At 35.2% G+C, this 14,487-nt stretch overlaps 1 protein-coding gene across 4 annotated transcripts in view; it reads left to right on the top strand.

Annotated features, from left to right (window-relative positions):
• Positions 1–256: 256 nt before the first annotated feature.
• ptk2bb (protein tyrosine kinase 2 beta, b) overlaps positions 257–14,487 on the top strand; it is a 32,391-nt gene continuing 18,160 nt past the window's right edge. Inside the window, exons 1-16 of one of the 4 annotated variants that reach the window (XM_048206246.1) lie at positions 257–522; positions 5,304–5,509; positions 9,653–9,831; positions 9,927–10,014; positions 10,107–10,186; positions 10,405–10,467; positions 10,553–10,607; positions 10,952–11,092; positions 11,211–11,285; positions 11,781–11,882; positions 11,972–12,101; positions 12,366–12,405; positions 12,594–12,622; positions 12,717–12,764; positions 12,878–12,972; positions 13,187–13,268. In XM_048206246.1, coding sequence (XP_048062203.1) covers positions 5,318–5,509; positions 9,653–9,831; positions 9,927–10,014; positions 10,107–10,186; positions 10,405–10,467; positions 10,553–10,607; positions 10,952–11,092; positions 11,211–11,285; positions 11,781–11,882; positions 11,972–12,101; positions 12,366–12,405; positions 12,594–12,622; positions 12,717–12,764; positions 12,878–12,972; positions 13,187–13,268 — 1,399 coding nt within the window. In that variant the 5' untranslated portion in view covers positions 257–522; positions 5,304–5,317. Of the gene's footprint in view, positions 523–4,368; positions 4,419–5,262; positions 5,510–9,652; positions 9,832–9,926; positions 10,015–10,106; positions 10,187–10,404; positions 10,468–10,552; positions 10,608–10,951; positions 11,093–11,210; positions 11,286–11,780; positions 11,883–11,971; positions 12,102–12,365; positions 12,406–12,593; positions 12,623–12,716; positions 12,765–12,877; positions 12,973–13,186; positions 13,269–14,487 lie in introns of those variants that run through there. The other 3 variants (XM_048206243.1, XM_048206244.1, XM_048206245.1) reach the window with 3 other exon arrangements.

Below are 14,487 nucleotides of genomic sequence, written 5' to 3'. Positions count from 1 at the left end.
GTTACATTGCTCCTTTATTCAACATAAAATTACAATGTGTCCCTAATGGTTATTTTAACGTATTTATAATGTAAACGTTCAGGACAGGTGATTTTTTTGCATCACCTTATGAAAGGGCACTTACTTATTTGGCCAATAGAGGTCAGTCGTGTTTAATGCAAAAAACATCGATTCACAGTTTCTGTAGAAAAAAAAAATGCTTATTTGATGAAAAAAATCCTTCCTTTTGATCATTGCTCATAAAATATTAGTTACAACATATTATGACTTTTGCAAAGTGGATGGAGTTTCAAATCAAATGTGTGCAATCTGTGCATGCAATGTGAGAACGTGTAATTGGCGGTGACCGTTCGCTCTCACCTATAACGGATAGCATTTTGACACTACTAGAGCAGGAAGTGCACTCGAGCGAAGGGACTGGGAGTGGCTTGAACAGTCTATCTACCTGACTCTGAGAGCTGGACTTTGACTGTCTGAGGAACTTAAAGGAAATAAGGAAAAACAAGAGCACAACTTTGCAAGGTTAGTGAACAACTTAAATGAAAAGAGCGTTGACGGCGATGGGCAAAACATTGTACGAACTGTTTGTTTTCATATTACTGTAACATCAAAGTGTTAATTTAATAGTTGTCACTCATTAAAATCACAAAACGTGCAATACATTCCAAAGTGTTGTAATATATGGACATGCTATTCATTAAAATACATAATTTTATATTGAAACTCTTTTACATGCATTTATGTAGACTATGTAGTGTTTTGAGAGGGCAAGTCTGCGCAGGTACGGTTATGTGCACGCGCATTCCAGTGCCTTCATAGACCGTGTAGATATTCTGTCGACGCAACCTGCTGCTCTCGAGGATTACATAGTGCGGTCTGCCTAGTGTTTATTTCGTCTTTAGAAGTGTTTATGGTTGTCAGTTTCTTAACTAAGTATTTAACCCTTTGATAGGTGTTTAATTACAGCAAGTCAGTACAGTACCTCAGTTTTTGTCCTGTTTTGGATGAGGATTAAGGAAAACACACACAATTAAATAATTTTTACACACAATTAAACCTTTATAAAGACTAAACTTTATATACTATAAGTTGATTATTCCATAAGGGATGATTGGGAAAATGTCAAGAACATCAGACTTTTAAAATGTTTATCATTATCAATTGTAAAATAACATGAACAACAGAACACAAGAGTGTGAAGCGAAATGTATGATTTATAAATAAATTATTTGATCCTTCATTCTTGAGTTCTGCTCTCAGCCAGGGCATATGCTTCAGTATATAAACAGCAAAACATAAATATATATATATAAATCAGTTAGGCTACTTAAAAAGTGTAGCCTACTTTAAAAATGTTAGGCATAAAACTAAAATTCTGTATTTTCCTCATTGTTTTAGAACATAACATTGAAGTTCTTTTTCCAGGTAATTGAAAATGCTGTTTGTGCATAGAACTCCTCCCTTGGGCTAGTTCTGTTTTGTCTGCCCTGTGGCTCTGAGCTAGCGTTAGCTTGCAAAAACTGTAGCCTCAAGAGGTCAAATCCCACATACTTGCTATCTGTGTTATATTAACAAGTCCTTCTGGTTGCTACACTAATGTTTTCATCTTGTTTTTAAGTAACCATACTTTAAAAATAATGTCAACTTTACTCATGTTACACTTAAACTTTAGCCCTGTGTAAACAAATGATTAGTCACTTAAAAAAAAAAAGGCAGAACTGAAAACAACTAATTTTTTTTCTTTCTTTTTCTTTTTTCCCCCCCATTCATGACTCATTTTGTAACATTAAAGGATTAGTTCACTTTTAAATACACTTTCCTGATAAATTTTCTCACCCCCATGTCATCCAAGATGTTCATGTCTTTCTTTCGTCAGTCGAAAAGAAATGAAGGTTTTTGAGGAAAACATTCCAGGATTTTTCTCCATATAGTGCATTTCAATGGCTACCAACAGGTTGAAGGTCAAAATTACAGTTTCAGTGCAGCTTCAAGAGCTTTAAACGATACCAGATGAGTAATAAGGGTCTAATCTAGCGAATGGATCGGTCATTTTCGAAAAAAATACAACCGTTTATGCTTTATAAACAAAATATCCCCTTGAACGTACTTTCCGCTTCCGCATTCTTCATAACGCTTACGCTGAATGTCCTACGCCTTCCCTATTCAACTTACGGAAAAAAACTAAACTGGCGCCGCGTTCATTCCGTAAGTAGAATAGGGAAGGCGTAGGACATTCAGCGTAAGCGGTATGAAGAATGCGGAAGCGGAAAGTACGTTCAAGGCGATATTTTGTTTATAAAGCATAAACGGTTGTATTTTTTTCAAAAATGACCGATCGTTTCGCTAGATAAGACCCTTATTACTCATCTGGTATCGTTTAAAGCCCTTGAAGCTGCACTGAAACTGCAGTTTGGACCTTCAATCTGTTGGTAGCCATTGAAATGCACTATATGGAGAAAAATCCTGGAATGTTTTCCTCAAAAACCTTCATTTCTTTTCGACTGACGAAAGAAAGACATGAACATCTTGGATGACATGGGGGTGAGTAAATTTATCAGGAAAAGTGTATTTAAAAGTGGACTAATCCTTTAATTGCAATGGGTTATAGCCTTATTAATCTCACTCTATTTAAAGAAACAGAGCAGACACAGGCTTTGCACACACATGCATGCATTGCACAAGACTGTTTCAGTTTCTTGTGCACAAACACAGATAGCATGGCAGTCCTGCTTGAGTTTTTTTTTTTTTTTTTTTTTTTTTTAAGTAACCTTACTTCTAGGAATTCATTGCCTCAGGCAAACAAAACAGCAAGTCAGGCCCTAAAAGAGAATATATACAGATACACATGCTCACATACATGCATTCATAAACCTCCTGTAAACTAGAATCTTGCTGTGCCTTTAGATTTTATGTCAAACCCCCTTTGACCCCACACTGCAAATCAATAATCAATATGTGACCTGATCCAGCAAAATGAGTCACAGTGACCCAAATTTCAAAATTGAGATTTTGGTATCAATGGAAAGATGAGACAATAAGCTTTAAAATGATATCCTAGTCAAAGTCATACCTTGAATGGTTTTAAAGATATACCCATTTGAATTATGGTCGTCTGCCCTCTTTTTCCAATTGAAAACCTGAGAAAATCGCTTTTAAAGTTTTTTGCCCGTTTTTTTTTTGTTGATATCTTTCAAAATCCATTGCATTTAAAAGGATAAACTATTTATTTTACAGCTTAATTTGACCAAAGACATTTTTATATATATATAAATGCTATTAAACCAGGCTGAAGCTCAAATTATTTTAAAGTATTTATTTGAATTAACCCTTTAAGACCTGAAGGCTTTTTTAGAGTTTTTTTTTTTTTTTTTTTTTTCTGAGCGACACACACAAAAGTAAAGACTCATAACTCCAAAACTCTAGCAAGGAGAGTCAAAAGGTAGGTATCATTTGATAGAAAACATTTTAAAATTTAAGAAAATATAAATTACATTACATTTGGACATTATCTTGCTGACAAACAGCTGATAAAAGACAAAAAATATATATAATTTTTAAAAAATATTTTTTCTTTTTTTATTTGACATGGAATAACTCAGGAACACAATAAGATCGCTAAAAAATTCTTTTTTGGTGATGCTCTCCTATATGTGAGCTGCATCTGGTTCAAATTTCGTGGTGATATTATAAAGAATAGTTTGAAAAAATTGTTGTTCATTTTTTCCGCAGCCAGGTGGCGCCAACGGGCGGTAAACTCTGGTTTAGATGAGCTTCTCATCACTCCTTAGGAGTTTTTTCGAAATGGTTAGATGCATTACAAAGATGAGATTCTAAGCTTTAAAATGATATCTATTATGTGTTATTCCACGTTGGAAAACGAACATGGATGGGTCCGGGAACATTGGATACACACTGCATCCCGGAGAGATGAGAGACATGTTTTTAGCCAAGTATGTTAAATCATTTCGTGAGTAATATCTTGTGATCAACGCAATATATTATATTGATTTTGGATTTATTTTAATCTTGAGAATCTGCTTTAAATATTGATGTGCGATTTTTATGATCTGTGCATTTTTCATGAAGTTATGAGCATGTGAAATATACATACTTGTATTCAGTTAGCGGCTGTGCTATTTTTGTTGTAAACGCATATTACTCAGACTCATTAGAGGGTAAAAATAACACAACAGAAGCATGTTGGAGGCTTGATATTAAAGTTTAAAGTCTTTGGTTTTGTATGCAAAATGAATTTTTGTGCTACCTATATGGATTCAATTTTTATTGGCTTTTAAAGAGAGACACGCAAATGGGAGTTTTATTTTATAAGGCGCGCTAGTCTGACAGGAGGATGGCTGGACCGATCGCGTGCCTGTCAGTCGAAACGGGGCTTCCCATGGTTAAAAATCAGCGTTTAGGTCAGTATGTTTACATTTCTAAGCTGTTTGATTGGTTCTATACAACGTGTAACACCATATTTGTAGAGCAGAGATAATGACGTTTCAGGGGATACCGGGAAATGCTCATAAGTGACGAGAGGAGTTGAGAAGTTCATTTCCAGCGAATTTAGTAAAACCATGTCAAATTTAATAGCCATTTAAATACCTTTACTCAATTATCTGGACTACGAAACTTTGGGAGATTATTTTTGAAAGTCTGTTCTTTGAAATTAGCTTAAAAAAAAAAAAATCAATTTTTTCATTGTTTTTCCACATTATCGGCCCATATCTTAAAATAGAACGTTGCGACTTCCGACTCATTTCGCCAGATCGGGTCACATATTGTATCAGCTCTGTATTCAAAAAAATATAATCACATGGGTGTGGGGACAGAGATTATTTGAGACAGAAACACAATCAGTGTGAACAAACACAGTGTAACTTTGGTCTAATCAAATGGATTTTGTAGGATGTGGACGTATAACATCCATTTTGAATCTACTTTTTTCAGGTTCTTTAATAATGCACAGTTTAGGGGTATGGGTAGCCTACCATATATCAGTTATCAGCCGATTTTAGAGTTTGTTTATTTAGTAATATTTGTTGATATTGTATATTTAATTATGCATGCTAATTTCCCTTATTTTTACATGTAGATCACCTTTGCCATCATCTAACGCTCACTTAAAGTTAATCTTTAAAAATACTGTTAAATATCCTATTGTAATTACAATTCCTATTGTAAAAAGCAGTGTCTTAATTTTTTAAAGCCTTAGCACATGCCACAAATGTTTCATCTAACTATAAACCCTGTTCTTACTAGCAGATGAGATGATTGTGTAATGGTGTGTGGATATCTTTGAGGACGTTACTTGGACATGGCGAGTGATGCAAGCACCCTTTCCTGGAAGGTACCCACACAGGACTGGGATGGGGGCATCAAAAGCCCTGACCTGGGTCCTGTTGGAGATGGCGGCCCTGTGAAGATCATCAAAGTGTGCTTCAGTAGCAGCAACAACCTCAGCAAAAACTTCAAACTGGTCAAATGTGACAGTTCATGGCAGATCAAGGTATACATACACTGTCTTTCAAAAGTTTGGGGTTTTAATGTTTTTGAAAGAGGTTTCTAAAAAGAAATTTCTAAACTTTCTAAACTTGAAATAGAAATTGTTGTATCATTAGGGGCCAAGCACTGAAGATGCGTAGGCACCTATTGAAATTGTTAGTTTTCGTATTATTATTCTTCCGCTCTGGAAGTCTATGGCAGCCCATAGAACCATATGCTAAAAAGTTGTGAAATTTGACACACTGATAGAGGACAGTATGATAGCAAATTTGGAGTCTCTACCTCAATCCCTCTAGCACCACCACCTGTCCAAAATTTCACTCATATTTATGCTAATAACTTTTAAACAATAAGGGTTAGAAACAAAATTATTTTTCTTCTGATTCCTTGGCTTGACAATTCGATTGCACCCTATGATGTCATTTTCCATCATGCAAATTTTCCCGGTATTTTTAATTTATCTAAAACTACATTTTTTAACTGCTAAAACCTAGGCCGTTAATCCGATTTTCACAAAATTTGAACCAGACCATCTTCAGACCATGCTGACAAAAAGTTATGGAATTCAAGTTGATTTCTCAAAACGTTTTCGAAAAATGTGCAAACAAATTTTACATAGCGTTTGCGGAAATAGACATAATAGATATCCTCAGTGCTTTATCGTATTCAGACCAAATTTGGTACATGTCATCACAAGCATGACCTAAGGCAACATGCAGCGTGTTGGCGCAGTGCCACCTACTGGTCCGGAGATATGAAAAATGTTTTTTTTTGCTTATAACTTCTTAACGGTTTGTCCAAAAATCATAAATGTGGCCTTGTTAGATTCGGGGCATCATGCTGAGTGGAATGATATGGAATTTTCCCATATAGTCCATTTTGAATTTTGGGCTGAAATGCTGTATTTTATGAACGCATTAGCGTATCGTCACAAAACTCAGTATGGCTCAGTAAAGTAACTCAGCACGCTGCCCTGAATGAGCCTGAGAAGTTTCAGATCAGCACCACCTAGTGGAGAAAAAAATATTTATATGCTTATAACTTTGGATGTGTTTGACTTTTTTTCATGGGAAGCTCCTTAGACTCATTGGGGCGGTATTCATAAAACATTTTATCTTACCACTAAGAGATCTCCTAAATAGCAGTAAAAGTTCTTAGCTAAGAGTTTTCTCTTAAAACCTATTCACAAACCTGCTGAGAGCAACTTTTACTAAGGAATAGACAAAAGTCTTAAGCTAAGAGTAAGGGTGGGGTTGACCTCGTTGCTATGGAGTATACACAGTGATTGGCTGATGGGGGAGGAGTCAGCGATTTAATCATAGAAATATTGTAGAATGAGGTGTTCCATATTAAAATAAAGGTTTTAAAACACAAATGTTGCCCTATTCAAATAAAGGTTTTTTAATAAAATGTTACCATATTCAAATAAAGGTTTTAAAATGTAGGCTAAGTGTCACTAATTAAACTAGTAATTGTCCTCTTGGATGTGAGCTCATTCTCTTGAAATGCAGAATTCAAGCAACAAATTATGTTTTATAAACAAAGTTTGGGAGAAACACATTCAAACAGTCTTTCTAATCAGCTTGAGAGGAGGAATATATACACCGACGAGAGCTGACTCGCCTACAGTTACTTCGACAGTTTTCTGTATCCCTCCGCCACCCCGCTCCTCACTCTCGGCTGGGGATACGGGGAGAACTTTGGGTTAGGGCTAAATTCCAAGCTCGGAGCCCTCTATCCCCTTGGACAGCACACAAATACGCTTATTTTAAATTTTTTTTTTTTTTTACTATATTCAATCATTTGTAAATGTGAACTTGTGAAAACCACTGCCACAGGTTATCAGACAATATTTATTTATTTGTTAAAAAAAATTTTTTGGCGTCTCATCGTAGATTCAAATCTATAAATCAAAATGTATTGCATTTATGAAGAAAAACTTGAACATCAAAGGCTCTACCGCTATGCTCAATGGTTTACAGTGTCTTTGGGTGGATTAGGACTGTTTGTCATTTGATCTTAGTGATTTAGTCTCTTGACTACTCCTAATGTTTCACAGGAGCTAGTTTTAGTGCTAAAATGCTTTGTGAAATACTCTTAGAGCAACAATTTAGGACTCCTAAAATTAGGACTGACACGCCCATTATTTTTAAGAGATTCTCCTAAATCGGCAATTTAGGAGCTACTTTTAGCCTTAAGATGTTTTGTGAATACGGCCCCTGAATCCTTGCCGAGTCCAACATTACCAAACATGCTAGGTTTTGCCTTGTGGTTTGTGCAACGTGGTGATTTAGCGCTCAAAAAACTTTTGCGAATATCTTCGAAACCGTTAGTCCGATCGAGACGAACCCAGCGTAGGAAACATGGAACCATAGTTGGTTAATTTAATGTTGTAGCCAAAATGTCAAAATTTTGATAGGAAGTTGCAAAAAAATCTAATCAAAGTCGCCCATGGGTCATTTTTTATGTTCTCATACATATAAATTCATATAACAAATGTTATAATGAAATTTTATAAAATGCTAATAGCTTTATGTAAATGTAGCCTATTGTAATGAGACTGGTCTTAATAGATTCCATGGGTCATTCTGTGCACATTGTTGCCAATTTTGCCATAGTCAGACAAACTTCCTGTCTGCCTTTTTAACCCTTAAATGCATACCTCGGGTCTTTAGTGACCCGGGACGTCATTCACTACCCGCCTCCTTGTTCATTTTTTAAAGTTAGACATCAACCTTCTTGGTATTCCTCAATCAATTCATTATAAAGAATATAACAAGAAAAAAATCATAAAATTTTAAAAGACTGCCTATTTTTGTATTCATTTTTTGTAAAAATTGTAGAGGGTCGCAAAAGACCCGAGGTGTGTATGAGTGTACGTATATTTTTTGCACAACAATAATTGAATCTTAGATGACGGAATAAGTGCAATTCACCTTTATTCCACAAGGTGGCAATGTCTGATACACAATGCTGAAGTGACGACTCATTCAGACAGAAAACAAAATAATAAGAAAAACATGAAATAGCTCAGCGATTTACTGCAAAGAAAGTACTGAACACAATGAAATATGACTGTAACTGTCACTGGATGAATCTGTTAGCGATCGAAATATTGATTTTGAAGATGTTGAAAATTATATAGTTCTGAGAATATGTTTGAGATCGCGAATGGGCTCATATTCGTGACCTCAAACATAAAACTAGCCTGTTATTTGCTGAATTTACTGGGAAATGAGCTCTGACGAGGAAAGTGGTGATGGCATAAGACATCTGCTCAAACTCAACCCTTCCAAGCTCCAGAAGATAACAAAATATGCTTTATTTTATTCTTCTGTAATTGTTACTCTAATATCAGAGGAGTTTTATATTATCGCGACAGGTAGAGATCCTTCCGTGTTAGATATACTGTAGATCCGGGTCGATAAAGACCCGAATATGTAAGAATGATTGGCTAAACAGTCATGCATTTAAGGGTTAAATTTTCTTTATAAACATACTTTTTCGTCCTAGACCATTGGTCCAATTTTCACCAAAATCGAATCGTATCATCTTCAGACCACTCCTGCAAAAAGTTATGGATTTCGTGTTGATAGACAAAACCATTTTCGTATACCACAGCTACGAGGCTTGATGCCAAAATGACTCTTGAGGCTATATCTATTGTATATATTGACACCAAACTTTGCGAGTGTCATTGTCACCTCACTCTGACCATGCCACATTAATTTGGTCACAGCGCCACCTATTGGTCGTAAGTGATAAACCAGTAAATATTTATCATTGACTGCATTTATGATTTTTCAGCTATTTTGCCTAAAATTATCTTAATAGGTCTTTAATTGCTCATTGTTGCAGATGATCTGATGCTCCCAGCCATGTTGGCATGACTTGTTGTGCCTTATTTGTGCTTGGCCCCATAATTGCTGCTTGCAGCTATATTTATAAATGTCTTTACTGTTACTTTATCTATTTAATAATTTAATGCATCCTTGCTGAATGAAAGATTTTTTTTTACTGAGCCTAAACTGTTGAACATTAGCGTTCATATATGATTGTCAAAACTAATTCATGGTATTTCTAGAATTAATATCCAAATGTTGGAACACATTATCTGAACATGTGGTATTTTGCTTAAATCCATCAGACTATCATCCAGTCTATTCTGAACAGTGGGCGTTTGGGCCCAAATGTGCAGAACCCAGGCTGCTTTGGGCTGAGGCTCAAACACCTCAAATCTGAGGAGCTCCACTGGCTTCACCCAAACCTGACTGTAGGAGAGGTTGAGCAACGCTACGAGAGCCATCATGCTGAGGCAGAGTGGAGGTGAGGGACAATGACGGTGGTCAACACTCCCACTCACATCACCAATAAAATGGCTGTTATTTTCATTTTGCATATATATGTGTGTTTTATTTCAGATATGACCTTAGAATTCGCTACATTCCTGTTGATTTCATGAAGAGGTTAAAAGAAGACAGAACCTTCCTGTTGTATTTCTATCAACAGGTCAGCAAACATCCTTTTTGCTTCCTCTCTGTGGTTGTATGTAGTCACCTTTTGTTGGTCAGTGCATTAAAATTCTGTTCCTCTTGTGCCAGGTGCGCAGTGACTACATGCAACATCATGCTAGCAAAGTTAGTGATGGCATGGCACTTCAGCTAGGCTGTTTAGAGATCAGGTAAAGAACAGCATACTCTGTTTGTCTGTTATTGAGTGTAACTGCAAGACTTCATGACCAACAACTGAGAACTATATTTCAAGTTCTGTACAGTAGATATCGTTTTTTTCCAGAACTGAAATGAGCACAGTTATAATTCAATTTACATTATTCTAGAAAAAAAATATATATATTTTTTAACTGTGTGAATCACATATGTGGTTTGTTCTGTCTTTCAGGAGATTTTATAAAGACATGAATGCCAAAGGTCTAGAGAAAAAGACAAATTTTGACTTACTAGAGTAAGTACATATTTTTCATTTGTACAAAAGTCACTTTAAAAAGGTGTTGTTTTTTTTTTGCTAATATTGTTGCTTTTTTATTTAGAAAAGATGTTGGTCTGGACCTGTTCTTTCCTAAGGGACTTATTGACAGTATGAAGGTTAGATTTGTCTTCCGCTTTTCAGTGGTGACATAGTTGATTGAATGGCCATTTCCCAAGTTAAAGTTGAAGTTATCTATGTTAAATAGTACTAGTAATCATTTCTCCTTAACCAGCTGTTCCGCACAACCTATAATACCAATTGCAAACCTTTTACAGATATGATAAATTCAGCTCATATGACATGTATTTTTGATTGAATGAATAAAATGCAGAGAAAAAAAGGATCACCAAATAATCCCTCTCAGGGTGATTAGGACCCTGATAAAATAAAAACTGCCAGCGTATGAGAACTTAACACAGTGAAATTCTACATCTAAAGTGTAAAATTTTGGTTTTAACAGCCTAAACAACTTCGGAAGCTCATCCAGCAGACGTTTCAGCAGTATGCTATACTAAAAGAGGACGAGTGTATGGTCAAGTTCTTCGAGACTTATGGAGAATTCTCCAACTTTGACGAGGAAATATTCCCTTGTGAGCTAGTGGTAAGTTCCCACACATTTCCTAACTTAGGTGTTAAAAATTTTTTGGGATTATTTAAAGAGTTAAAAATGCTTAAAAATGCTTTACTTAATTTACTGAAATTCTTCTTAATCTACACAGCAAGGCTGGAGTCTAGCAGTGGATTTAGTCATTGGTCCCAAAGGCATTCGTCAACGCATCAAAGCAGACTCCACGGTGAGCAACGTCATACTTTGAAAAATCATTATTTCAATTACAATCACTTAATTTTCATTCTCATGTCAGTTGTCTATGGAAGCTAATTTCTGCCACAGAATAAAAATATAAAAAAGGTAATTGCAAGTTTTTATCACGTAATTCTATCTTTTTTTGTCAGAAATGCATTTTTATATCCCGCAATTGCTAGTTAAATTCTGAGTTCGCATCTCACAATTCTGTTTTTATAAAAGTGTAGTAAAAGTGTGATAATTGCAAGATGTAAACTCAGAATTCTGAGAAAAAATTATGAATTGCAAAGATGTATAACTTGAAATTCAGAATTGCGAGATATATAACTGGCAATTCTGTGGAAAAATGTCTAAATTGTTATATATAAACTCAAAATTGGTAGAAAAAAGTCGCAATTACCTTTTTATTCTGTGGCAAAATAAGCTTCCATAGTTGTCAGTCTCCAAATGTTGTTTCAAGTTCATTCTCTTTTACTCTCCCCAGGCTGTCTGTCTTGCTGAATTTAAACAGATCCGAAGTATCAAGTATAATGCACAAACTGATGGCAGAACATTGTTACTTATTGATATTGAGGGTGCCAAACAGGTAAGAATGTGCTGTTTTAGGTTGTTAAACTTTATATCCACAATGCCACTCTTGTATTAAACTAGCCATGACCTTCTTTCCATTCGTAGCCTCTCTCTGTCAGCGTGGCATCTCTTGCCACTGCGGAGAACATGGCTGATCTGATTGATGGCTACTGTCGGCTGCTTAACCACACAGACTCATCTTTGATAGCTGGACCAAATAAAAGTAAATCTCAAGGTAAGGCCCAATTAATGAATGTCTGCAAATGTCAATAGTCATCTGGCAAAGTGTCAATTAAAGGATTTTGTGTGAGCTAGTTTCAGAGGCATTTACCAATGAGATAAATTACTAAAAGTTTTCCAGTTGATCTGAGAATAAAGTTTATAGCAGCATTCTTCTGAACGTTGTGCATTTTGAATCATGTCTTTTGTGATTAATGTGGGTTTGGGAAATGCCATAAATCTCTTTGTTGCAAACTGTGATTTATCTTTGCTATCTTAGGAGTGCAGTTGCGCAACTCTCTTCCTGAAATTCCTTCTGGGTAAGTACATCAACATTCCTCTATCTCTGTTTTCTTCTCCACAGAACGAATATTAATTACTATAACTCTAAAGTGATCTCATATGGAATAATTTACAAAAAGTGAGATAGATCTGGACATGCTGATTAAACATTGCACAGTTTTTAGATACTTTGTCCTTAATGCTGTTCACTCTTTCCTGCTGTTAGGAAGCAGACAGAAAGCTTCAGATACAGCAGTGAGTATCAAACCCTCCTTTACTTACAATCCCAGCTTGATATTTACTGTAACATCTTTTTGACAATGTGAATAACATCAACTCCATTTTTCAGACTCTGATATATACTGCGAAATCCCAGATGAAAAGCCGCCACCACCTGGTATGTAAAGGAATTGTTTTTATAGCACTGTAAAATCAATATTGTTTGTACTGTATTGATGTTTTGTATTGATGTTCGAGTCCTCTCATAGTTTTTCATGTGTTTCGCAATAGCAAAGGTGGGCCTGTACAGGAAAGATATTGTCCTGAAACGTATGCTGGGTGAAGGGTTCTTTGGGGAGGTTCATGAAGGAGTTTACCAGAAAAAGGCAAGCAGTACTTCCAGACACTTTAGTCATGTGATTATGCAAACGAATTCTAAAATGCTTTTAGTGGGTCAAATCTGGATTCATTTTACATTTAGCATAATGTTGTTAGATATCTCACAATAACATTAGTAAATCTTATCATCAGTGACTTAACTAACATGATTATGAATATTTTAATTGAATAGTTAGAATTTTCAATATTTGTCTTGGTTAGAATGGGGAGAAGATCAGTGTTGCGGTGAAGACCTGTAAGGAGTGTGCACCTGACGTCAGAGAGAAGTTTGTTGGTGAAGCAGGTATGTGAATGAAAACTTAAGGTACTTATTAAAGCCTATGACATAGGTGTGTCTGATGTCAAGAGATGGGTGTTTTTTCAACTGTGGGAAATTTTGGACCTGTGGACTTTTAGACAATAAATATTTAATTTGTGTATACAACACGTGTATATACAGTACATATCAATCACTAGAGAACTCTGTCATTGTCTGTCACAACTGTCAATTTTTTCAAGCATATCTCAAATGATATATTGTTTAATTACATTATAAATATTTTTGGATTAAAATATCAGACTCCTTTATCTTGCCAAGGCTAATATCATAGCTAGCATTTTATGTCTTTTACATACACATATTGAATAAATATTTTTGCATATTTTGAAAAAATTGCAGCTTGATTAGAAATGATGCGCAAGAAAAAAGTTCTTATCCAAGGGGCCGGGGCCCACTAGGGGCGTTCAGCACACTTCCAAGGGGGCCTCAAAATTACTTAAAATGACTTAAAATAAGACAAAACAAGTTTAAAATAATTTACACAACTAAAAATCTAGATAATCAGATAATTGTTATTTTAAATCACCACCACAACTGTTTTTTTCTTTTGATATGTGAAATACTGTATAAGAAGGCCTAATTTTAAAAATGAAAAAGTAATGAAAATTAAAGGATTAGTTCACTTTAAAATGAAAATTACCCCAGAATTTACTCACCCTCAAGCCATCCTAGGTGTATATGACTTTCTTCTTTCTGATGAACACAATCGGAGTTATATTAATAAATGTCTTGACGCATCAAAACTTTATTATGGCAATGAATTGGACCAATGAGTTTGAAGAAAGTGCATCCATCAAGAAAGCGCATCCATCCATCATAAATGTACTCCACACCGCTCCGAGGGGTTAATAAAGGTCTTCCGAAGTGAAGCGTTTGTGTAAGAAAAATGCCCATATTTAAGTTATAAAGTAAAATATCTATCTTCCGCCAGACCACCTTCCATATTCAGCGTACAAAAAAAGCTTTTTTAGTAAGTTGAATACAGAAAAAAATCTGAACACACCGTTTTTTCAATTTTTTTTTATAATGAATATGTTTCTAGTTGTCACGCTTGGCTAAAATATTTTATCTGGTAGAAATAAAATAGTCATACAATTTATTCAATAATAAATAATGAATAGTTTTCACAAAATAGATTTTGAAGTTTTATGTAATGGTTAATGATGGATTTTCATTTTCTGGG

Source organism: Megalobrama amblycephala, linkage group LG11, assembly GCF_018812025.1.
Source record: "Megalobrama amblycephala isolate DHTTF-2021 linkage group LG11, ASM1881202v1, whole genome shotgun sequence".
Taxonomy (NCBI): Eukaryota; Metazoa; Chordata; class Actinopteri; order Cypriniformes; family Xenocyprididae; genus Megalobrama; species Megalobrama amblycephala.
This window is presented reverse-complemented; position numbering and strand designations above follow the sequence as displayed.